This window comes from Hippocampus comes, unplaced genomic scaffold (genome assembly GCF_001891065.2).
Source record: "Hippocampus comes isolate QL1 unplaced genomic scaffold, H_comes_QL1_v1.1 scaffold150, whole genome shotgun sequence".
Lineage (NCBI taxonomy): Eukaryota > Metazoa > Chordata > Actinopteri > Syngnathiformes > Syngnathidae > Hippocampus > Hippocampus comes.
In genome coordinates this window covers 1,329,314-1,356,213 of record NW_017805496.1, presented here as the reverse complement: position 1 = coordinate 1,356,213, position 26,900 = coordinate 1,329,314, and the positions used below count along the sequence as shown (strand labels likewise).

General features: G+C 44.6%; 1 protein-coding gene across 2 annotated transcripts in view; it reads left to right on the top strand.

Annotated features, from left to right (window-relative positions):
* Nucleotides 1-26,597, top strand: part of mpped2a (metallophosphoesterase domain containing 2a) — a 47,503-nt gene extending 20,906 nt beyond the window's left edge. For both annotated transcript variants that reach the window (XM_019876414.1, XM_019876415.1), the window contains exons 5-7: nucleotides 23,228-23,343; nucleotides 24,697-24,810; nucleotides 25,075-26,597. In XM_019876414.1, the coding sequence (XP_019731973.1) occupies nucleotides 23,228-23,343; nucleotides 24,697-24,810; nucleotides 25,075-25,193 (349 nt within the window). In that variant the 3' untranslated portion in view covers nucleotides 25,194-26,597. The remainder of the gene's footprint in view (nucleotides 1-23,227; nucleotides 23,344-24,696; nucleotides 24,811-25,074) is intronic.
* Nucleotides 26,598-26,900: the final 303 nt, after the last annotated feature.

Below are 26,900 nucleotides of genomic sequence, written 5' to 3'. Positions count from 1 at the left end.
TTGTTTTTTTTTTTTTTTTTTTTTGGGGGGCGGTCAGATTTTAAAAAATTCTCCAACTGAGCCCCTTTTTTTTTTTTTTTTAGATCAGACGTTAAAAATGTTTCCTCCTTAGCTCAGTTTTTCTTTTGTACACCTTATTTCAGGGGTGTCGAACTCATTTTTTGTCGCGGGCCACTTCAGAGTTACGGCTTCCCTCGGAGGGCCGATGTAAAATCTCAACGTTATTTCTTTCCCAGGACAATTTGACATTCTGGCACAGATTTCAGCAATGATCATGAAAGTTGACACACATGATTTGCTCCTGCGGGCCACATAAAATGATGTGGCGGGCCGGATCTGGCCCCCGGGCCTTGACTTTGACACCTGTGCCTTAATTCAAGAGTACATTGCCGTCGATGAGAATATGCCCGGATGAAATGTTTTACTCTTAAACTGTGTTTAAGATTTGGGGCTGTCGCTCACCAATCTCCCTGTTTGTTCTTGTCCCAGGTGGCCTTCCTTATGAGTTCAAGGTGGTCATCGCCGGGAACCACGAGTTGACCTTTGATAAGGACTTTATGGCTGAGCTGGTCAAGCAGGATTACTACCGTTTCCCCTCAGTCTCCAAACTCAAACCGGAGGACTTTGACAATGTGCAGTCGCTCCTTACAAACTGTGTGTACCTGCAGGACTCGGACGTCACCATAAAGGGATTCCGGATATACGGCACGCCATGGTAAGACCAAAGACTCTAAACCTTTTATTTGGGGCCCGAAGCCCTCCTCGCCGCTTCTTTCTTTCATCTTCGCTGAGTCACATTTACTTCCCGGAGTGTTCTAAATCCCCCAAAGTGGAGGGGTGCCCTCCCTTCTGTCAGCGTTTGGCCGTGTCCCAGCTCCCCTCCCCTGCAGCTCACTTCTGTACACTCTGTCAGGGGCCTCGCTTACATGCACGATGCTATTCCCAGCTCGCGCATTCCTTTATGAGCGCAGGACCTTCGCCCGCACTCGGGGCTTACGTTTACACCTGTGTTTTGACACGGGGTTAAGTGATACGCACGGTCCCGGGACACGCTGTCGATCAGCTCTCATGTGGAAAGAACTTGTGGCGGGCAGGGAGATTGTTGGACGGATCTTGGAGGCGGCATTCGGCAGACGGAGGCGTGTTAACACGAGACGTGTTTGTGAGGGGAAAGTGTTTACCGTCCGCATGGATGAGATCACTGCCACATTGAGGGAGGTATGGCAATATAACGAAAATACAAGCAGAGGCATCGCCCGGCACAAACAAAATGCCATTGTGCTTGTGTTAATCAGCTCATTTCGTTTATTTTTTTTTTTAAAGGGGTAAATCTTTCTTATTCCTTCCGATATCTCCCTTCTACCATATGGCTATAAGTGGCAACTTTGTAAAACACAAAGACGATACGACATCCCCGCAGTGTCAGAATGTTAACATGTAGACATTTTAAAATTTATTTTCAAGGGTGGATCTTAAATTGAATTGATGATGATTAAAAAAAAATAAATCTCATGAATGGAAAGCAGAGGCGCAACTCCACTGAAGTCATTCCATTGCATGACGTGCGGTGCTCTCTGACTTGTTTTCCTGAGTACCAACAAAGACGTTATGGTGAGGGGAAAGTGTTTACCGTCCGCATGGATGAGATCACTGCCACATTGAGGGAGGTATGGCAATATAACGAAAATACAAGCAGAGGCATCGCCCGGCACAAACAAAATGCCATTGTGCTTGTGTTAATCAGCTCATTTCGTTTATTTTTTTTTTTAAAGGGGTAAATCTTTCTTATTCCTTCCGATATCTCCCTTCTACCATATGGCTATAAGTGGCAACTTTGTAAAACACAAAGACGATACGACATCCCCGCAGTGTCAGAATGTTAACATGTAGACATTTTAAAATTTATTTTCAAGGGTGGATCTTAAATTGAATTGATGATGATTAAAAAAAAATAAATCTCATGAATGGAAAGCAGAGGCGCAACTCCACTGAAGTCATTCCATTGCATGACGTGCGGTGCTCTCTGACTTGTTTTCCTGAGTACCAACAAAGACGTTATGGCCAGTCAGAAAGCATTTTTTTTTTTTTTTTTTTTTTTTTTTGGTCTCCGACAATTCCGCCATGTTGTTTGCGGTTCAGTAAAACAATATAGGTGGCGTTTCAAACCAAACGCCAGGGGTCACGTTACTTGGTTGCAGCAAGTTGGTATGCGTGCGAGGCCCAGTCGCCCCCCCGTACATTATGTTTCATCACTTTCCCTGTTCCGTCGAATTCAGCTTTGCCATAATGTTCATGGCATTCCATATGGTCTATTTCAGATCAAATGAAACAAGAAACTTCTTTTTTTAAATGTACTCACATTATTATTAATGCCGGCGAGATGTTGGCATCCAATGTGTGTGATATGATGATATGCATGCGTCGTGTGTGATATGGTGAAAAGTTTCATTCTCTTAATTGGTTTCTTTTAACATATGTTTACGTGCGATCCACTTCTTATTTATTATCAAGATGAAAGAAATTCCAATCTGCACCTGGAGTGCCGCGATGGGTTTTGTTCAAGGCTTTGCCACTGTCTGCTCCGTGGTTCTCACCAGTCTGGTCCAGGCTTAAAATAATCATGTAGGTCATCCTTTTGCAGTTATAATTAGCAGGGTTGGAGCCTCGCCTGAGAAATAATGGAGTACTTAGTTGAGAAGCTGGTCGTATCCTCATGTTCCACTAACATCACAGCAACAGGAAGAAGAGGCTTAGACTCCGCTTGTCCCGTCCTTCCTCCCACCTTTCTTTCCTTGCGTTAGAAAGGAAGGATGTTGCCTTTCCTCCCTGGTGGGTGTTTAGTGTGAGGGCTGGTAAGTGTCTGTTGTGACAGCTGGGGGTCTCGTGAGAGGCGTCGTGGACAGCTTGGCCACCCCCGGTTTCCCCCACCTCTGCCTCCACACCTCCTTCACACCCATATGCCTCCCTGGCCCGAGGTCTGGCCTGCTTGTCCGGTGTGAGGTCTCACTTAGCCGCGTCGTGACCCTTCACTTCATCAGCAGCTCACCATATCACCGCCTGGGTGGCCGAGCGCCACCGTGCCCCCTCGGGTCTTTTGCTTCGAGGCCGGGCTAATTCGGCACCGCTCGGGAAGTCAAGCGGTCAACTCGGCCGCTCCCGCTGCGACTTGTTTTGTTTTTTTTCTCTAATTGCATATTCCTTGTCAGTGATGGATATAATCCTACATTTGATTGAAATGAAAGGAACAACGGCTATCTTAAATACAATATAGTGAGAACACTCCCAACATCCTGTCAGGTGCTCGTTTCCAGGCAATGCCTCTGTACGTGTGAGTGGGTGAGGGCCATTGGTTGTTGGGGCGATTCTTGGGGGCAGTGCAATACAGTGGTACCTCTACTTAGGAACGTCTCTTCATGCGAAATTTTCAAGTTACGAAACGCCTCAACAGTAAAAATATTGCCTCTTGTTACGAAAGAAATTTCAAGATACAAAAGGGAAAAAATACAGTATAGGCTGCTACTCGCAGCTCCGAGTTTCCTGAACGCGACATACTTATTGCTGCTCTGCTATTGGCTATTACCTAGCATCTTCCTGGCATCCCATTGGCTAAGAGGGACCTCTACCGCATGTGTCTATGCGTGTAAATAGATAGATATGTGAACACCGAACAAAAGTATAGCGTTTGCTCACCCTATTAATTTCTTTTATTTTTATGAATGCAAATTACTAATCTTCAGGTTCATAGAACAATGAATAGTATATTTTATGGCAAAAAACAATTTCCTATTGTAAACATTGAAGTCAGCCCTTGCTTTGCTTTGATTGTTTCCTCCGAAAATAGATGGGCTAATGTAGAAGCAGTCGGCCATGAAAGATACACGCACGCACACACACACACACACACACACACACACACACACACACACACACACACACACACACGCACTCACGCACTGTTTCATGACAGATGCTTAACAGACCAAATACCTCAACCTGCTTTCCGTAGGCTTGCTCACTTCTACACTCACATGGACATGCGCGCGCGCACGCACACACACACACACACACACACACACACACACACACACACACACACACACACACACAGTAGATGACCCTGTCAATCAAACTTCTTAAAGGGAAGCTGAAGGTCTGCTTCAGCTGGACGGCTGGTGGTTTCAGTCAATTAGAATTGTCTAATAATTTAAAAAAAAAAACGTCAGGGATGGGAATGAGTCACAAACAAGTCTCAAGTAGTGACCTTCAAGTTTCAAGCAACTGTCGGGGGGGGGAAGCAAGTCAAGTCAATTGGTTCAAGCAAGTCGTAACTAAATGAAGTCATATATCCTTGCGCAGCCACATCATGTTAGCTAGGTTAGCTAACTTTAGCTTCACAAAACAAAGCTGTCTTACCCGTGTTTGACAGATGAAGAAGGTCAACGTAGATGTTGTGTCTCGCACGTATGAATTGCAAACCTTGCATCTTGCTGTTCTTTTGCCATTGGGTTCCAAAATAGATATTCAAATGTCAACTGAATTATTGGTCAAGTTGTGGAGTTCAGTTCAAAGCTGAGTTGAGTTTTTCATCACTTTTTTGCCAAGCTAGCCGCAAGTCATAAAATCTGCGACTTCAGTCCAAGTCATATGATTCGAGTTCCCCACTTCTGGCAAACATGCAGTAAGAAAGAAAGAATTCTTTTCTCAGCAGTTTGTCAATCCGGCGTAATTGCCGTGTTGCGTTCTAAGGCTTAGAAATGAGTACAAATCATTTAGAAAGATCAAAATTAACCAACACTCGCAGCAAACTGGAATCAAGGAATAATTTTTACAAAATAGATTATTTCTCTTGTTAAAAAAAAAAATCAATCAATTGTTCAAATGAAATGAATAATGGCAATCGCAACCCAATGTTTCCAGGCTTCTTAAAGATTGCACAGCAGGATGGAGACAGCTATGTGAGGAATCCTGCTCGTTCTGCTGACTGATTCATAATGCGGGTGTACAAGTATGGGAGAGACCGCATCCTTTCTCTCTGGAGAGATTATCTATTGTCTGATTCTGGCCTTGACCACAATTTAACTCTCAGATCCAATATCAGACCGTTTCTGGTGCCCCCCCCCCCCGCCAGCTCCAACGTCCTCGTCTTTCTTCGTTTGCATTATCCTTTGTCCACAAGAGACCCTCACATTTTCTTGCTTCTTTACTGCTTCTTTTAATAGGAGCATTCAAAATCAAATATGGCTCAAATATGGGGGGAAAAAACACTTGGGAAGAAAAAGTAAGTTACAAAAGAAACGCCAAACTTTGAAAGGTACCGATACATAAAGAATTCTTGTTGCACTTCCAAAACGCTAAAGATTGGAAGTTGTCCAACATCCTTGTAAAAATGGTCGACGTGCACGCGTGTGCGTGCATGCGTGCGTGGGTTTGTGTGTGTGTCCCAAAGGCAGCAGATTAAATCCAACTGCCCCCATTTGCTCTCTGGAGCTCACCTTCTGGAGATACTGGAGGGCCAAATGCAGATTTGTCATTTGCAGATTTTACTGGTATTCATGTATTCATTTTTCGCTGTAAAGGTCAGCCGCGTGTGTTCGTGTATGTGTGAGAGAAAGAGAGTGAGAAATACCAGTAAAAGAGAAAACCAGTAATCCTAGTGTAGTGTTTAGACTTTATGGTCTTCATATATAGATATCGTATTTATATGTCTATACCATGTTGTCTATATCAATATTTTTCTTTATGGAGCCATTGCACGTTTTTCATTGGGAAAAAATCCAATGGCACACCACCAAACAAAAATGGCTCAAAAAATGGCTGCACATGTTGTTTTCAAGACCATAAGGCACACTTTAAAGTCTTACATTTGCAAATGGGCGGGGCGCCTAATAACGCGGGTCGTCTTGTGTATGCACAGAGTCCCAAAATCTGCGGATGCTATTGTGTGACTTTGATGAGGGGTCCGCTTGACTGACTGACTGATGTGCCGACACGCTGCTTATATCGAAGAAAAACGAACTGATGACAGCATGCGGATGGTAAAGTGGGAAGGGCGGGCATGAAAGATGACGTTCAAGACACACCCCCCGGTAGGTGTATATCATATGCGGTACGTGCATTGTGCAAAACTACATCCCGAAAGCGGCACCCACAAAAAGACACGTTTACTGAGCACAGTTTAAACTGCGAGCTATCATTTACACGGAGGACCCGTGGGAATCGAGCAGCCGCGAGCAAATTCAAAGCAACGAATACCATGGTGCTTCATTCTGCCAATCTGCCGGCCTCACTTGGCTTCCATTGCCGACTGTTCTCTCAACCAATCTCCCACATTCCTACGTATCCGCTTGGGCTACGGGAAATGATGAGGGACATTTTGAAAATTCAACAAAACATTCACCCCAAACACATCAACACCATGGACGTGGTGAGGCTCACTTTCGATATCCCACTGTAGAGAAGAAGGGGACCCGCATCGTAGCGATACGCACAGGAAGGGGGGGGGGCGGGCGTGAAGTCGGCTTTGACTGCTGTGCTTGGTTGCCGTGATAATTGACAGAAATGGCCGAAGTGAAAAACATACTCTAGCGTGCATGCATGCTATCGTATTTTTTTTAAGCTAGCGTACAATTGACCATGCCCGCGTCCAATAATACAATGCGTCTTGTGTATGTGTTCAATACAGAAATAGCAGCCGTAACTGACACTACCCCTTTCACTGCGGTGCACCATATGCTCGTGAAAATACGAATGCCGCGCTGCAGCCAAGGTACTGTCGCTGCAGTTTCCACAACTTTTCTGAAACGAGTTTTGCGCTGACAGCAGTGTCATGTTAATTGTCGTAGTATTTCAGAATTAATGAGATAATGATTTATTGACGTTGAATGTGAATTCATATTTAATGGAGCATAAAATTGTGAAACAACTGCTGACAAGGATGGATTGCCGCGGAAGTTGCTTGCTGCCCCGATCTGGAAGAAAGCTTCTCTTTCTCTCCGTTGCCGTGTGCGCGCCCATGTGTGCTTCTTCTTTTGCCGTGGTGAAGCCTGTTCTGCTGCTCAAGAGTGTGTGTATGTGTGTGTGTGCGCGTGCATGTGTGTGTAATCTTTTTCACCTCTGTGTCAGCTGAGTGAATGAGCGGGTTAAGTGATGGATTTGTGATGGCGCCCGCACTTTTTGCCGTATGACGACTTAGAGCATTCCATGCTGACTGACTCACCCTACACCCTCAGCTGCACATACCCGATCCGACCTGTTCCTCACTTGGCTGTTATGCCCCGCGCGGCCTGTTTCACATCTCACTGAGTGCTCACTGAATGCCCCCGCCGCCGCGCCAAGGTAAAGCCCCAAATACGTCAAAGGGAGAGTGATGAGTCCTCGGCACCGCCTAATAAAGCTCTCCTCAGTGGCCTTGTGCACATCAGTCACCAAACAGCCAGCCAGAGGTCTGCCTTGCGACACGGACGGCAGCTCCATTACATATTTGAACGTGGAAAAGGGCTGACGGGGCCAAACTCTTCTGTTTGTCGGCTCAAAAAAGGGTTGCGTATGCATTGTATATAACAGGGTTCCCACGGGTCCTTAAAGTTCATAAAAATCCATCAAAGAAGTTGTAAAATGATGTTCTTAATTGTCCTTAATTTTCAGGGAAAGCTTCTAAAATCAATAAAAATCCGGAAAAACATTATTTTTATTCGAAAATAAATAGAAGTTTTTACTTTCTAAATTTAAATTTTTCTTAGTGTACTTCATTTGAGAATGAATTCAAGTTTATTTCATTTTTCTACCTGTAATACAGGTTGGAAAAAAACCTGTAATACAGGTAGGAAAATGAAAATTTATCATACAGTATGTCAAATAAAGGGTTAGCTGATTCCCCCTAAAAATAAAGATGTGCCCTTCCTTTGGCAGCAATGACTTGAACGCCAGCTCAGTGATGTGAGGCTTTCTGTTCAGCCCGCATATTGCTGAGCAGGCATTCAATCCACCGTGAATCCCCTGCTGAATGGAGAAAAAGTGCTTAAAAATGGCTAAATTAGCCCTCAAAAGTCCTTAAAAGGGTCATAAATAAAAAGCAAGAGTGGGAACCCTGTATAAGAAACAGGCAATAATAACATTCAAAGCGCACTTCATTGATTTCTCTCTGAGTGTAATTTGGCTACCAGGGCCGCTTGACCCTCGCCGGTATCAATATTAATCGGCTTATGTCAACTTGACAGCTTCTTTGAGTTTTCTGATGGTCTCCGAAAATTGCATTCAGTCATGCGCAAACTGCGATGTGGAAAAACGACCGAGGTTGAAAGCAGGATTTCTCCTCCCCTTTGCTGTGTAGCTGACTGCTCGCCCCGATCTCAGGTGACATCGGTATTTGTCTGCGACGGTGTGGACAGATTGCAGCAAAAACGCTCGCTTGCATGTTTGCCGGGCGACCTCGTTCAAGCCGCCAACTGCCTTCGATTGGAACGTCAGGAGAGAGATGATGAACTTTGTATCGTTAATGCGTTTGTGGCAAAACTTGGAAAGGGCCCTAAATAATGTTTTCACCTTACACCTGAATGCCTTTTATGTTCTCCCCTTGTCACAAATATCCATCAGTGGTAGTGACGCACGGCGCAGCTGTCTGTAATTGCAGGACACCTCATCCTCGGCTAATTCAGAATGAGATGCTGACATGATTCATGATTCATGTTTTCTTGCCAGCTGGAGTCATCCAGTCTGATAGCAAATCTGGTTGGGTATTACGATTGTTTGGTTGACCCTGATTGTTTCTTCGTTACGTAAAAAAAAAAAAATAAAATAAAATAAAAGTCCAAACGTGCAATCTGAAAGCAGACATTAATTTTTCCGACCTGCTTTGTAGGACAAACATTTATTGGAGTATTCGTTCTGAAATTATGAGCAATTTACACTGCACGGTTGTCAAACTAATACAAGTTCGTCATTTGAGGCTCCCCCAACAATTTCGAGCAACTTCTCATGCAGGCTTTGTCGTATATAATTTTGTCATCTGTCACATCGTCGATAGTTTTCCATGATTGATATCTGTATGAAACACGTTTCCAAGAGCAGCACTATACTTGTTTAAATCGAATCAATCCAAGAAACAACACCCCCCCTGCCTTCCCCCCAAAGTGAATGACCATCATGACATTTGTATAAAAGTGTGTTTCGCTTTTTTCTTTAACAGATACAACAGCCTTCCTTGTAACATTTCCCCTTTTTGAGTGTCGTGAGTTGCTTTATTCAGTGCAAGTTCTCCCTTTAGAACCAAACCATCATCCTTGACGGCCTTTATTTCAGCTGCCAAAAAAAAAAAAAGTCCAAGTGACCTTTGCTCGAAAACTACAGACGAAGGTCAACAATGTGCCTTTTGTCGTGGTGAACTGCAGATCATTCATGTGTCAGATGCAAAAGGAAGCCCACTTGTCCTTCTGCAGTGTTTATTTTTTCCCGGGTCACCTTTTTGACCTCTCGCTGGCCTTAACCTTCGCCATGACAATGCGACTTTGTCACGGTGCTTCAAGATCTCTGCGGGCTTTCTGCCGATGATGTGCTGCCAAGTTGTCCTGTGTCCCGTGACATTTGCTGGGTAAATGTGATGAAGCGTTTGACTCCTTCAAATTGAGGGCGATCAACGCTCGACGTGCTTTCACCTTTTGTTTGCGCGGATGTTATTTCATGTTGAGACTCGAATGAAGTCGGAGTGAACAGAAGCGACCACCGATAAACACGTCCCGACGTTTCAGGTCGAGGACCCCTGAAAAAGCAAAGAAACTGCTTTTGGTTTTTTTTTTTAAATAGATTTTAGTTGGCTGATTAAATGGTCTGTCGTCATTTATGGCTAAGCAAACACTGACCCACTAAAGTTCCTATAGTGTAAATTGGATTTTTGTTCTCTTTTGATTTTTTTTTTTCTTTTTTTAACTCTTGCACTGATGTGTTTCCTCCAGCGTCTTTACTTGCCCTTCTAAGTGTGCTGCATTTGCAAGAGGATTAATTTTTGACTCTAAATGGTTGGTTTCCTCCTGGAGGACAGTTGTTTTTTTGTTTTTTGTTTTTTTATTGTTGTTGTTGTCATTTGAAGAATAAGAACCCTGGCTTGAAGGACCAATAAAGGAACTGGCACTGTTGACGGCCTTTGGGATGATCAAGACTGGGAAAAGGGGAGCAACTGATTAAGAATGGCAAAATATCAACAGAGACAAAGAAAAGTGGCTTATGTAGAAATAAGAAGCAACCAGAGTCGTATATTAAAAATCGGCGTGAAGGCGTTTTAATACTGTACTTGTATTTTCGTTGTTTGGTCATTTCAGCAGCAAACGTTGCGCCATTTATTGCCATTTTATTTTCATGTCACGCCCGATTGAGTGTTTGAGCCATTTCTTTTATCTTTTATTTATTTTGTTTCATTTCTTCACTTTGTACCACTGGCGACGTTGTTTGTTCAAAACGGGGGTGGAGTTACGCCCGAAAAGCTTTCAAGTCTTTCCAATTAACATCGCACAAGGCGCCACAGAAGCACGTTTGGCACCATCTGCATTCCGAAGAACAATACTCTTCAAATGTGCACTCTTACTTAAATGTCTCAGCAATCTTCCGCACGTCACCATCTGTCCAGGAATCGGATGAAAAATAACACTGGTGCCCGTGCGCCGCGCGAATTAAAAGCGTGCCGCAGACCTGGAACTGCTGCGGCAATTCTTTTAATTAAAATAGGAAATAATTATTGTCAGGCAAATGTACTGAGACATGCGAGAGGGAGGCTAAGGGAGACACGAAAAGAAAAGCCAGCAGGGGGAATGCAGTGGGGGATTCAAGACAGTGAGCGAGTGTTACAGACTCCTGGCCAGCTTGCTGCTGTAATGAACATTAGGGCTGCGGCATAAATTTAATGACCTGTGAAACAAACAGCGTGGCTGAGACCAATGCCTCTGAATGCTAAGTGGCTCTATCATTAATACGAGTTCAGAGATGCCACTGTGTAAACACACTCACTTAAGTCTCTTTTTGCCCGTAAGCCTGTAAAACGTAAGGTAAGCACCACCTCTGCGGCTCTTTGTAATCGGGTCACGCTTCTTTGTGTACCTGCACAATTAATGGCTTGCCGCCCGTTAACCGAAAACGCGCGCTCACGAAAAGGATACGGACAGCTTCACTGCCAATGAGCATGCCGGTTATCCGCCTGAATAATGTATCGTTTATTCATGTGGTGCTTGAGATTTTGAGGAATGAACTCCTAAATGTGAAACTTGGACACGTCCAGAGGAGTGTCATGGCTGATTTATTTACTTTGATCATTCCAATGGTGTAGCGCTGTACCACTTCAATGAAAGTTGCTACCGTTTGCCCTGTTCAACTGGCTAATGAAAGTACTTTGAAAGCAATCAAAAATATCTCAGTAGACTCCACCGCCGTGCACATCTACAACCCCCAATCACACACCAATAAACGTACTTTAAACGATTCACCACTCAACTTTATTTATAGAGCACTTGAAAACAACAGCAGCAGCTTACAAAGTGCTCTACATCAAGTAAGAAGCTGACATTTAAAAACAAAGACCGTTAAAACAATAAATTGAAGCTCTCTGGCAGTGTCAGTCAGAGTGCGTGAAATGGCAACGGTTTTGACGTTCTAAGAAATGCTCGACTTACTAAAAACAATGCAGTCCATCCACTAATCTAATCCACTTCTCCTCACGAGGATCGCGGGCATGTTGAAGGCTATCCGAGCATGACTGTGAAACCATATGAAGAAGTCAAGAATAATGATTTATTCAACGATAGTTTAAGTTGCTGTCATGAGGGTTTTGGAAACAAGAAAACTCTCTTATATATTACGTACGAGAATTTGGAATTTTGGTACAGATTTTAGTAAGTATTATAGAAGCCGAAATGTTTGATTTGCTTTCGCGGGCCACGTCAAATGACGTGGCGGGCCAGATCTGGCCCCCGGGCCTTGAGTTTGACACCATGATTTCAAGTGTTCCCTCAAACTGCCATGCATGTTTTTGCAAAGTGGGAGGAAACCGGAGTACCCGGAGAACACCCACGCAGGCACGGGGAGAACATGCAAACTCCACACAGGAAGGCCGGAGTCGGAATCAAACCCTGTGCCTCTGCACTGGAAGGCGGACTTGCCAACCAGTCGACCGCCGTGCCGCCCTTGCGGACTTTGCTCCATAAAGTTCGGGAACCTTCCACTTTGATGTGCATGTTATTGAGATCGTCAAACAAGTCCATTCCCCATTTCCCCTTACCTGTTTGGCTGAGTGTGTGGAGGTGAAAAATCTGGCAGAGATTTCCGTTTCTCCCTCCTGACCTTTGAAATGATTTCTCCTACTCTCATATTTTAGCTACAGCCCCCCCCCCCCCAGCTCTGCATTTGGAACGCAGGTATTTGGGTTTGGAAGGAGAGCTCTGGTTGTGATTATGAGCAATGCCGGCTTAATCAAAGGGACGGAGCACTGTGGGGAGCAGGGAGTAAACGAAACTACAGTAGCCCAGAGCTAGCCAGATGTCTTCAACATGAGAACGGATACATGGCATGGGCAGGCTGCCCCAGGTGATAAAATGCAATCACAATCCTCTGGACGTGAGCCCAAGACGGCTCCGAAAGCAGCCGGATGAGTACATGGCAATGAGTCCCAGCTCTCACCCGGAACCCGACCTCAGGCTCGCGACTCGGTCCGGCGAGAAGACGCTAAAAACTCTTGCTAATCGGCAGTGGGCTTCTCCGCTATCAATATGTGGTTCGAGGAGGAGCAGTGTTTATGTGTCCATCTGTTTGGTCGCGATGTGCGTTGGCAAATCCTGGGCTTGACACGACGCCATCTTGTTTTATGCCCCACGTGGGCCTCTCCTGCTTCGAGTGGATAAATATTTGAACAGCAGAGGAAGCCCCGTGTCCCTGCCTGTTGTGGCCTGAGGTGTGGTGGTCTTGCATAAACCTTTGTTTGTTTTTTTTTTTTTTTTTTTTCTGTGCTGAAACATAGGTTTGATGTTAAGCGGCATCTCACTGTATAGGGGCATAATTCTCTTTAATGCTGGTGTGAAAAGTTACCAACCGAGAGCTGGCACCATTGTTTTTTATGCACAAGTGAAAGCCTGAGATAAATAAGTAATGCATTCAATGACAACAAGGCTGAGCACAGGCGTAGAGGTTTATTTTTTTTTTTTTTTTTTTTTTTTTTTTTTTACCAGAGAAGGGAATTTGATGTCGCGCTGTGAAAGGTGGAGAACATTAACTTTTTAGATGCAAATATGGTCAATCAGAATTGCAAAGCTGTTTTTTTTTTTTTTTTTTGGCTGACTTAAAAGCATCTGGATCACTAGTTTACATTTTTGTCAAGAATGATTCATGTTACTTCTTTATTCAGATTTTTTTTTTAATTGAAAATGGTTTCTTTTTTATTTTCAATGAAGATATGCCCATCAATTGTCCTTTTGTACGGTTCATTTTGACAAACACTGCGCATGCGAGCAACTATGCTAACATGCTAACCGGGTTGCAGACGTGCCGCAAACGGAAGAGCTACTCCCCCAACTTCCCTTCACGTTGTGTGGCCAAAAAGGTAGATGTGGATCGTGTGTCGTGAGCTATCAATCACAGCAGCAACAAGAACTTCATCAGCACAGGGACGCTCTACTTCCGGCTATCTGCTCAGTTGTGATACCATGAGCATCATCCTGCTGCACTTCACTTCCCTTCCTTCCTGCCAGCCCCTCCGCGGCTCTCTGTGGCAAGCACAAGACATTGCTTATCTCAGTTTGCTTAGATTTGGACCCCCAGCATGGATGGTAGTCACATCCGAGTGTGCATTGGTCAGTTGTATATTTCAAATGCTACCGCAAACAACTTCAGTCACTGCAGTACCCTTAAAAATGGAATACGGTAAACGTCTTCCAGCTAACCACGCGGATAGAATCTACAGTGCCTGTATGTACAAGTCAACAATTATGATGATGAAGTTCACGAATGACTCTTGTGGTTCACTCCAGTGTAAAACAATCAAACAAACATTTGACTGCACAGAAAAGCGAATTAGTGAGTTACGTCCATCCTGTTAACGCTCCTGGGGCGAGCTGTGTTGATGAAAAAGGTCGTTTTCGTAGCCCAAGGTTGCATCGAATTGCTTATGCTTCCCTGTCTACTGACCCAAACTGGAAGCAACGCAATCGAGCGGCCATAGATGGGTTTGGCGAAGTTGTCCGTAACATGTCAGAAAATAGGAGGAAATGTGGATTGTTATTTTCTCCAAGTAAAAGCAACTTTTTGTAAATTTCCTACATGGATTAAACACTAATCGGGTCTACTTATAGTCTTGTATTCTAGTTACATGATGGCCAATTACCAAATGGAATGAAATGAAAAGTGTAAGTATAATAACAAGGCCAGACAACTAGCGCCGCCCATTCTGAAACTCTTTGCGGCCATCAGAGGTTTGAGCAGAGCGCAACGAAGAGTGATGCTAATGCTAGTCCTCTGCTAGCAGTGACCCTCGTTCACATAGAAGCCAAAGCTAATGCAGTAAACCATGGCTTGCTCAGTTCTCAAACGCTTTTCATAAGGCTGACTTTTTGTCAGCACTTGCATTATCAATACAGACCATACATCCTTGTTTGTTTGTTTGTTTGTTTGGTTTTTTTTTGTTTGTTTTTGTGAAGCAAATGAACAGAACCCTGCGCAGGCTTGTCATAGGATCTAGCCACTCCGTTCCCAGAGTGCATTGCGTGGCGCAATCCATTTAATTCATGAAGCTATAAGGACGTTAATCCTTGTGATATGTGCGTTTGTGTTACCACGCGACATTTTGCTGTGTGTAATCTGCGCTCCAGCTTGTCGTACACAAACCCTGGAGACCAACAATACCATTTTGTGTGCTTTCCTGTGCCTATTGTTGCCGCTGCGTCTCAGTGCCCTCGCTAACATCCACTCGTTGTGAGGTCAAGACAATAGCTGCACAGAGTGGCAAGTATCTGCACTACTTTGACCCGCCGGCCCTTCCTGTTGCCGTTAACACCCCCCCTCCGCTCCCCACACCGTCGCTCTTTGACCTCTACAGCAAAGACTGTCAGCCTGTTATGCTGGTACAAGGCGGGTTGTGCTCTCACAGCGCTTTGACAGGTCTCGGTTAAAAACTGCAGCTTCCGTTCCCTTTCTTTCTCAGGAGAAAAGTAACGCACAATACAGAGAGGGGGGGAACAAACACTGTAGCTTCATTTGTCCTTGACAGAAAAGTTTTCGATATTTGGTGTGGTGGCTGACAAATCTCATTTGGTTCAAAATCTGGAAATGTAACGTCGCTAGTGTGCGTACACTGCTGCATTCAAGTGCGGCATCGGAAATCGGCAACTTTTCTCCTCACGCAAAGTTACAACTTTGAAAGACGTGCTTCTGAGCCAAAACCCAGCAGTTTGACTGCACACTGTCATTTGGTGCTTGTTAGCACCAACCCAAATTGGTCCATACACAAAAAAAAAAAAGTACCGTCTTCAGTACCTAGTCCTACACAAGCTTTTGTAGCCGTGACTGACTGTGAGCAAGGTCAGGCTTCAAACGTTGCTTTCTAATATGAGAACTAACAAGTGCATGATTGCATCTGTCGTCATGACCTTCATGGATGAGCTTTGTTTGGCGCACTGAAAGTCTCCACAAGCAGTGAAGTTCAATTGATTCTTTGTTTCACTGGTTGGAAACCTGCTAAGAGGGAAGCATAAACAAATAAGTCCAGTCGAAGGGTGTTACTGATGTGGATTGATTGGGGTCATCAAAGTTATAGGTATTATTATTATTTTTTTTTTTTATCTCAACCTGTTGTCTGTCTTTGATCACACGCATGGATTATGGAATTTAATGAAGAAAAAAAAGTGTCATTGAGTGGAACAAAGTGTATGTTTTGTTGATACAATTAATTGGAAGTTACAATTGAAGGTCAACGTAGAATAATTAGATACGTTGGTGGCCCCCCCCCCCCCCCCCCCCCGGCGTCCGTCTGGGTCGAGTAGGCATGTAAATCATGTAGACCGGCTTCCGGGTAATTTGAATTCATATTATTAGAAGCTTTCAAACAAATATATGTCTGCAGCAAATGGGCACCGTTTTAAGTCCCATGCATGCCATCATTTAAAAAAAAAAAAAAAGAAAGAAATAGCTCTGAGGAAAAGGCTTCAGCGTGGTCCTTCGAGGCAAGCTGGCCATGAAACGTGGCCTGTCAGTTTTTGTCAGCGAATTTCCCAGCTCCCTCATTTCCCAGATATATTATCCTCACTGCCTCCCTTCACTCCGCTTGCCCCCCGCCACCCCTCCCCTGTTCCGCATTGTTCTCCTGGATCAAGTTCACGGAGGTCGGGGCTGGAGAAGGGTAATGGGACCCATGGTCCTGTGTCTCAAGGCGGGTTGAATAGGTCTCTGCCCCTGCACCCCCACCTAGCCCCCCTCCATACGGGCTCCGTGAATAGGACCCAGATTCCTCTTCTTTTTATTCTTCTGGTTTCTAGTTTCCGTAGACCTGCCCAGCCGCCCGGACTTCCATGTTCACGTCCGTGTTCCCACAATCCCTCACTGCCGCTTCCTGAGCTCCACATGCGACATTCGCCAGCAGACGCACACCAGGAACGTGGCAGCTTTGTGCTCCACACGCACAGGTTTTATTAGATCTCACTCGCTTCACAAGCCACCAGACACAACAGTATTCCACTGAAATAGTTTTGGACCAACACCGAGTCCTCTGCTGAACACGCCGTTGCTTTCATCGATATTTTATGACCGCGCTGCTTTCTGTTATCGCTGCTCCTCGCTCGCTTGATTGCGGCACAATTCACCGTGTAGTGCGTCTCACTGCAGTCACATATTATAATTTTTTTTTTTTAATGTTGTTGTTGTCAATCAACACAGTGAGGAGGAAATTGTGTTTTAATGGCATCCCATTAACTTTACCAGCTCATTGTTACATTGCCTGACAAAATCACGACAAATCAGACTTCATCAGAGATTGATGGCCGTCTTCTTAACAATCGAAAGATGCAAGTAAATGCTTCAAATTAGCCAGATGGCGGAGTTGTCAGATTTACAAGAGCTGGGTAATAATTTAAAATGCAATTTTTTCGATCAGTAACTTGCAATAATAGCCAAGGAGGCAAGAACAGAACAAACTGTGATTTTAAGGTTTTACTACAAAGTTTACCAGGCGCCATTTTCTCATGCATCAAGGGGTGAAACAAAGATGATTACTTTGTTCTCCGTTTTAAGGCTTGATTTGACCATGTAGCGCAATTGGCAGCAGGTGTAAAAATGGCAGATCATGGAATGTTTGGAAGACAAGCGAGCACAAATGAAGTTTGAAGTGATGGAACCGTCAAGTGCTCGTAGACAAAAAACAATGCGAATACCGAGTTACAGAAAATGAATCAATCGCTGGGATGATTTGGGAGAAGCCGGCATATCGTTTTGTTCGATTAAACTTGTCCCGCCTGCTTGCCAATTGCATGTCCAATATATCCCCGTTTGGCGGAACATTGCTTTCAAGTGCGCTGAAATGACCCAGACGCAAGGAAATGCAGAGTTGATGCTGAGGTTTGTCATCCACGTCTCCCACTGAGCCTCTCTGATATGAATATTCAATGTGAGGGCGGAGCCTCTCTCTAATTCTATTGGCGCCATGAGGCTCCTCAGTAAAAATTCATTAATGAACCGGGTGATGACATTTCAAGCCGCAGGGTTCAAAGCCTGTGAAAAAAAATTAGCCGCTCATTGTCCGGAAAGTACGATAATCTCTTCAGTATATTGACCAGTGTGTTTATTTGACTTTTTCATTGTTGTATTGACCTTTTTTTAAAGGTTAATATTCCCGGTATTCAATTTTAATCACTTTGGCATTCCCCCAGTCCCCCACCCCATTTTTTTTTTTCGAACACTGCAATAATACCACATCAGCCCTTTTAATACCGTGAAGATATTGTACTGTGCGATTGTGATATGATTGCATCCCGATCAGCTTCCGCATTTCTTTGCTGACGCAATCATATTTGCACACACAAACTTTAACTCAATCACACCCTTGGTGTCGATTCTGGGTCAGTCATCCACCAAAGCAGCTTCACTTTCTGAAGTCATGAATGGCTATGACGTGCTGGAAATGCCCGTCGTCCTTTGTGTGCATCCGAACAATTCCCGACCGCATCATTGGACACGTAACACTCTCGTTCTCTCCGACATAGCGACACGCGCGCGCGCACACACAGAACGGCAGACCTGTGCGCTGTGAATAGCTGGAAGCTGCCAGGTCAGTGAGAGCAGCTGTGTTTGCTACCAAGCATCTGCTGGCTCAGACGGCGCTTGTTTTACGTCGCTGCTCTGCAGGTCAAACTGCAGCCGGCCGCATCTCTGCACGGAGACAAATCCCGGGGAGAGTGCTTGTGTATCCGTGCGTGCACGTGTGTGCGCCAACATGCCCCTGTGCTCCTAGCCTTTTCCTAAGTGGGGCTGAGTCTGGTGGGCCAACCCGTGGCTGCGGCAAGATTAATCCTTTCCACACTCCATCAGTCACTAGGCACAGGTTATTAGTGCTGGGACAAAGTGCACACACACACACACACACACACACACACACACATACAAACACACATTGTACACACAACCCCTTTCACCCCTCTGACTTCACTTTCCACCTTGTCCCCAAAGTTTGCAAAGGTGGCCTTGATGCTGAGAGGCCATTTGTCAAAAGCTTCCATTTGGCTCCTTTTAATAAGGCGACCTGGGCTCTGGGAATACACCCACACACACACAAACACACACACACACACACACACACACACACACACACACACATCAGACGGCTCTGCACATACTCATACAAGTGAGTGTCAGCTCGTGCACCCCAGGAGACTTATAAAAGTCCCATTAACATGGTCCTCCTCATTGGTTCTGACAGGTTGATCAATTAGACCCCACCCTTCTCTGACCTTAGGGCCTCACCAACTCAAGAGGGCCGACACGATGGATCACTGGTCCTACACGCACACACACACACACACACACACACACACACACACACACACACACACACACACACACACACGTGTGCACAGTCGCACTAGTCGCAGCTCCCTTGTTATCTGGTCACAGTGCAGCTTTTTTGTGGCACCCTTTGTCCAGCACCACGGCGGTCGCCGATGGTGCTCGAGCTTTTAAAGGTGGTGGATCAGAGTGTGACTGACAGTTGTTTTGATCTTCTTTGCCTTTTGACCCAAGCACACGCACACACTCAGGTTTCGTCACCCGCAAGTATGTGAGAAACAGAGACAATGTGCGAGAGAGAAGCGAAACCAAAAGAGAAATGTTCATGGATTCCCTTTTGTGCCTGGGTTTGAGACTGGTCAGCGTACAGTTTTTTTTTTTTTTTTTTTTCCCACCCAGTAGACAGGTTTTGGTATACAGGTTGAGGGTACGAATGCTCAGACTTCCGTGGTGGTCCGTGAGCGCGATCGTCAATGGAATTGTGGACGCACCATGGCTGTGCTCCAGTCAAGAAAAGCAGAGGTGTGATGTCCACGACGGGTTCTTTTGCCTTTGCTCTGCAAGGTTCAGAGGCATTAGTCTTCTGTGATTTCGTCCTCTACATACTCTGATAGTAGAAATTCAAATGAAGAAACTGACCAAAATTTGGGATAATACGACACCTCAAAAGCAACACCAAAAAAAAAAAATCAAACCTCATTCTGCCATTAAGCATGACGCCAGATGTTTGAACGTGTTTTCTTTGACCCGCTAACGCTAGCGGCTAGATCTCGCAAGCTCAATTATATGACCTCTCGTGTAGCAATTAACTTGATTTTTAAATTCTTAACCTGCTCCAACTTTTATGATGTCACATCAAACAGTCAACACGAAATTGTTGATTAGCCTCATCGTCGTAGGCACAAGCATACACACCAGCGAGACTTTCAGGGTCGATCCCCAGCTGCTTTCAACACGAATGGGAGCGAAAAGAGTGCAGGTCCTTTTGGGAGCACCTGGGCTTTTTTTTTTTTTTCTAATGATTATTGCCGTTGTTATGATGGTTTTCAATTACAATTCATCGTGGCCTCGCCGCCTCATTTTGATAAAACAATGCCAAACGTCGGGAGCTCTTGTTGCCTGCCTCGGGACCCAGAAAGAGGTTAACAGCAGAGTCGTGCCCCGAGAGAGCGACGGCGTCCTAATGATGTCCAACAGCTTAATTGAATATTGGCGTTCTGCGCACGAGGGCTAAATTGCTTCTGTCTGCATCACCTCCGCTGCAGGCTGATTGTTAACCCATTTCCAACGTTTTGATTCCCCGGGGGATCATTAAATGTGCCTGTTACCACGGTTACCAGCCTTTGTGCTTGCGATGCTTTTTGTGTGTCGGAGCCAAATACTACTATTTCGGTTTTAGAAGCCCTTCCTTTATTTGTCTGTTACTTTGACTTTTTTGGAGGGAGGAAGGGGGGGGGGGGTAATTTTAAATCACACTGTGCCTACAGACGCTTCTGCTTTGTTTCCACGGCAACAAGCTCCAGATGGCATGTGTCAATAAGACATGGCACAGCTCTAAAAATTCTCACTCTTTGACATATAATTATGAACAGTCTTTTCATTTTTTTTATGAAATTCTCACACACACACACACACACACACACACACACACACACACACACACACGCCGACCGCAGCGGATATATGAAACAGGCTGTGTCCATGCTGCTCGAGGAGCCATCTCCCCCTTTAACTGACTGTGATGTCATTAATCTTGGTGTGGGGGTTTCACAAACGCACTTGCAGGGAAGATACATTTCACATGCGGACGTCTGACAACGGGGCCATTGTGGCGGCGGCTGCGGCACCCTGCTCTGCATTCAGTCAGGACCTTTGGCTCAGCCCCGGATCCACGGCTCATGTCAGGGTTTTATGTTTCATCTCCCACATGAATGCCTTTATACAGCACCGAGCACGCGCAAGACCAAAATCATTCTCCTTGTGTGTGTTTTTTCTTCTTTTTTTTTTCATAATAGGGAGTGCAAAAACATGCCTTTCGCCATTTTTCAAAGTTTGCCCTTGTTGCTATTACTCAGACTAATGTTCCGCTGGTGTCTGGTGTGTGTAGCCAAGCGAGCACGCCAGCTTAGCTCTGATTCACGGCTTTCCAAGATTCTTCCCGCCGCAGCAGCGGCCGCCCTATTTCCCCTCACAGAAGCGCTTAGTCCTCCCAGTAATCCATTAGACTTCCATTAGCTCTGATTTGTGTGATTAGTTCTAATTAATCAGTGGAGTCTGTGGCCTCCGCTCCCCTTGCTCCTCGCGTTTAATTTTTAACCTCGTTGCTCGGCTCTCCACCGAGCGAGCCACTGGAAGCGTGGGCTTCCCAGCTGCCTTTTGTCTCGCAGCGCACGCACGCTTCTTCCTTGCCAGAGCTGTGACACACTCCTTTCTTAACCACCTCGAAGACGTCTAAATAATTTAGGACGTTCTTTTGAATTTCGGAGCTGCATCGCGATACCGCTGTCACGTTTTATAATCTTTTCGAGTTTGTCTGCTTGGACCCTCCCAGTGCTGCAGTAATTATTGATCATGCGACCCATCCTTCTTTGTCACTGAACTTATTGATGCTGTCGAAGCCCTCGTTTCCCCTTGTGCTTAAGCTATGTATCAGGGCTGCAGCTATTAAATCAGTGGTTCTTAACCTTGTTAGCGGTACGGAACCCAACCAGTTCATATGCACATTCACCGAAACCTTCATAAGTGAAAAATAAAAATATGATTTTTAAATTTTTTTTTTTTTTTTTTTTTACAAATTCAAGACATTAAAAAACACATTTATGAAAAACAGAAAAAAGTAAACACAATTAGTATAATGGATACGTTTTTTACACTTATGTATGCCTGGTTTGTTAAAAAGTGATAAGTAGGAACGGCCACTGTGTCTGGCTGTTAGCATCAAAGTGTGCAGAGCCATTTAGCTCTTAAGCTCGCGACCCTCATGAGGAGAAGCAGCTCAGATAATGGATGGATGAACTTCAGCACTGCTAGCGCGGCCAGCGCTTAACACAGGCAGCAGGCGCCGTACAATACAATGTCAACGTAATTAAGTCTTTTTCGTAGCACCCTTAATTGGCAATTGAAAATTATTTCAGGGCAACGTTGAGTTGTTGTCATTGGTAGCACTGGTTTGTGGTGGCAATAAATGCTCCAAGCACAATCTGGAGGATGTGTCAAGTCAGCCATTACGCCGCCGGGAAGAACTTCAAAATTGAAACATACCAAGGCATTCATATCCATGTATTATTTAGTCAGGAGTAAAGTTTATTTTGAAGTTGGCCAACTTACCGCCTTGGCGGCGTGATGCCTAGCAAGAACAATTCTTGCTGCGGTGAGCTTGACTTCTTCTTGACAGTGTACACATTAATTAGAGGGTACTTGAGGCAGGAAAAAAATACCTCAGGTACACGAATCGCTGGTGGACCCGTTTCAGCCCGACTAAACACAGCGGCGTTTTTAAGTGGCTGTCCCAGACAAGTCAAAGAATAGTAGAGTCCAAATCATGACATCCTCAGCAAATATCCACTTCTGGTTTGTTGCTTTGATGCAGTTTTTTCCCCACCCGTAGTATTGCATGATGATCATCTATCTTCCTTAGCCTTCTTGTCAGCCCTCTCCTGCCATTCCCACTATTGTGATAAATGAAGGCTCAATTTATCAAGCCCCATCTACTCAGTGTTTCTCTGTCCTCCCGCAACGTTCGTCGAACCGCTGCACACGTTGGATGAGTTCACCATTTTCCATCCATCCCGCATTCTCACTCAGCCACACGGAGGCTCTCTTTGTGTCTGCCAGGGAAGACACAGCTTGTCACCCCGGAGCTCGCACACTCTGATCCAAGCCGCCGGAGGTGGCCCGGCTGCTGTCAATCAATCCGAAAGCGGGTTGCTGAGGGCCTGGTGAGGATGTGATGTTGACGCTTGACAAGCGCTCCCGACTGTTTAGATATTCCCTCTTTTATTTTGGGAACGTGCCCTTGAATTGTCAGCGCCTTGTGGGATGGAAGCGCGCTCCCTATTCAGTCTGCCCGAAACATCATCAACATTAATTTGCTTCTTATCGTGTCTCTGACGCATTTCCACGTATTTGCCGGCATGTAACGATGAATCGACAATGACTCCGGTGTTTGCTGTCGTGATATTGATGCCGACGCTCTCCGTGCGCCTCTTTGCAGGTCTCCGTGGTTCAACGGCTGGGGCTTCAATCTGCCGCGGGGTCAGTCTCTGCTGGATAAATGGAACCTCGTTCCAGAAGGCATCGACATCCTGATGACCCACGGCCCTCCGCTGGGTGAGTCCAATTAACCAATCAGAGCCCCCCCCCCACACACACACACACACACACACAAAACACCGTATGTAATGGGTTTGTACCTCATTGCGTGGATGTAAAGCGAAGGCGCCGCAGCTGGGGAAACAGTAGCAGAGCAGTGAACCCTGAACACACTTCATGATTCAATATTTGTGTTGACTTTATGAAAGGAACAAACATGCATTGTTGATTTTATCACCGCAGACTGATTGTGTTTTCTCTCTGGGTGTTTAGCCCCCGCCCCCCATCCTTTTTTTTTTTTTTTTCTTGTGTTCTCCATCTGGTTTTATTGAGTGATTTCCTCCCCCCTCGCCTATGGAGAGGCTGCGGCAGCCGCCGCCTCTGGGGTTGATTGCGTGGAAACTCCATTTTGTACCACTGTGACAGATGCCACAAGCAAGCAACTGGGTCCGATTTTGGGCGAGGCTCACTAACGAAATAGAAACATCCATGCTCTAAATCATTTAATGGCATACAGAAGTCATTAAAATGGGGTTTGAATAACCGCAGAAAGAAAACAAGATGAACACCAAAAACATAAATTGAAATGACATGGGTGGGATGGGGGGGGGGGGTTCCTCACTCGACGATGGTACGAACATGCAAATTCCCAAAGTTGATCCCCGATCAACTAGTTTTGCGCATCAGGGTAAGAAAACTGCCGTCTTTGGTCTTTCTCAGTTGATTGTTTTCTATTCATGGCCTGCAAGTGTTTTTCATAAAAGCGTTTACTGTCATGATGACTTTACTCCTGCATTAGCGTTGACTCATGATAGCCTGGGATGCGTTTCAATTTGCGGACAAATTTTGATTATGTCGTCATCATAGGAATGGAACCTCAGCCAGCATAAACTAAGGGCACCCTGTACATGACACAAAATGGAAGGCAACGTTCGTGCGCTCCATTTTAGCTCAAAAATCAGTTTTGTGACTTCTCAGTTATTTTTGTGCTTATCCTTATTGCACTCGTGTTTTTTTTTTTTTCAAACATCATCAACACAAAAAAAAAAACTTGCCATGCCATATCAGAAAGTTGCAAAAATTACTTTATTGAAAACATGTATGCACGGATGGCAGCTTGCGCAATCACCAACATAAAATTATCACTTGTAAGGAAAACGGCAACGTTTTCCCGACAGACTTGCGTCCGGCAGTGCCTTCTTCATAGCTTTAAAAGCAAGTTTCTCAACAACATCAAAATCGTTCCTCCTCGTATGCTTTGGCCGTGCCCTTTTTATATTCTTCTCATTTGGCCAAATCATTTAATTTCAGACAAAATCAGGACCTTCATATATGAATAACCAATTAATCCAAATTGGCGCGTGTATGCAGGTTTCCGAGACTGGGTTCCGAAGGAGCTGCAGAGGGTTGGCTGTGTGGAGCTGCTCAACACGGTGCAGAAAAGGGTGCGACCCAAACTCCACGCCTTTGGAGGCATACATGAAGGTAGGCTGCTGCCGGTTTAGCTTCTCGCATAACATGCGGCAACTCCCGGACGCTGTTGCATAAAGTCGTAGCATGAAGAAAGGTGCGCCGTAGCGAGGCATGAAACGGTTGTGCGCTGGGACAGATTTAACCCTTTCATGCACCCTGTAACCCAGATTACATGACAAGATGTCCACTGAAGTAGCTGCTGTCCCTGAGAGGGTTCATATTGATTCCGGAAATTCCATGAGGACATTTGACATTGGCTGTGTTTTCGTTTTCCAGGCTACGGCATCATGACGGACGGTTACACAACGTTCATCAACGCGTCCACTTGCACCGTCAGCTTCCAGCCCACCAACCCTCCCATCGTGTTCGACCTGCCCAACCCTTCCAGCTCCTGAGACCTCAGCAAAGTGGGGGGGGGGCATTTGGCGGGGTATTTGGAAATAACAGTTTATTTGTTTGGTTTTTTTACTACAAATATTTCAATATAAAAAAAAAAAAGGAAAGAATGTGTCTTTGCAAACTGTTGTTCCTCTCCAAGATGTTGAGAATGTTTGGAGATGTATTGGGATTGACTTAAAGGAGAATATCGGTGTCCTTTTTTTTTTTTTTGGTGATTGTATTTGCCACCCACAATCAACTTGTTTGGCAGATTTCACATCAAGACTTTACCTTCCATTATTATTTTCATCAATTATAATCCAATTATAATTTTTTTTTTTTTTTTTAATTGTCCCAATGTCATCCTGCAGACTTAAGGTTTCATCTCAGAGCTGCAACTTGTTGCTTTTTAATCCCGGGGAGAAAAATCCATTTTGGTAAGGAGGACACCGCTATTCTCCTTTGCTGGGGGCTTTTGTGATTAAACAATCTTGCTCTTGATAAATATTGGTCAGATCTTGTAAGATAAACGATGCTTTGTGAATTTGTACAATTTCTTTGTTTGGTTTGCCTTGGCCAGACAACGGATGCCATCTATGTTTAACTGTTGTATCCTCTATTTTGTGTTTAGTTTTTTTATTTTTCTTCCGTTTTTCTCGTCAGTTGCGCTTTTCTTATTGGCTGACAGGGACGCTGCCTTAAACTAGCTTTAATGTTCTCAGCTAGAGCTCCACTCTTTCTCTCTGTGAGATCAGAGAGAAGAAAAAAAAAAGAAGAAAAAAAAGTCCTTATTTATTGTCCAACTCTCCCGCTAGTCAACACCGAACGCACGCAGGGACCGAAAGCAATTGAATTACAACCCAAACGTTTACTTTATATTCCATCCTGTTCAATGACTCCTGTTCTAATTCGGAAAGTTTATGTATTAAAAAAAAAAAAAAGTATTATATATATTCATGTTGTAAAATTTCTGTACTAAAAGTTGTGTTTAACGAGGGGAAAAAACATTTTCTTAGTTGGTCTTCTTTGATAGTTCCCCCCCCATCTTGTTCATTTTAGATGAGAGGAAAAGTACAAGTTTCAAAATCGCAATCCATCAGGTGCTTTTTATCCTCGGCAACGCGCCTGCCTAAACATGCTTAAGTTGTCCTTTCAAGTGTCATCTTTTTTTTTTTTGCGTGTGTTTTATTGTTTTGTTTTCTTTCTATTTTTGCACTGTGTGTAAATGCAATCTTGCTAGCACAAAAAAAGAAAAATGTTGCCAATCGTAGTTTCGACTTTGCTGCTGTAAATGCTCTCTTCGTGCTCTCTTCCCCTCTCGCTCTCTCTGATTGTATGGAAATGTTAGTCCTCTCTTTTCGGTTCATTGTGATATATTTAGCTGCCTTTATATGCAAATAAAATTGCAGATTTTTACTTATGATACCGTCTGGACTTTATAATATATAATACAATGTATAATATAATACCGCCCTTTCTTTATAATGGCGTCCGCTGACGTGCTGTGCTGGCGTCATGTTGGTCTCGAAGAAGAGAGATTTCTAAATGCCATTCACGTTGTACTGTGAAGGGCGGGGCCGTACTTGGAAAAAAAGCACTTTGCGTTCAAAAGTTAGTTTTGCTCAATGCCAGCTTTCTGACCCGATTTAAATTATTCACGATATTATTAGCATTTAACAGGTGCTTTCGTCGTAGATTTGGTTTGAAATTTTGAGACATTTTTT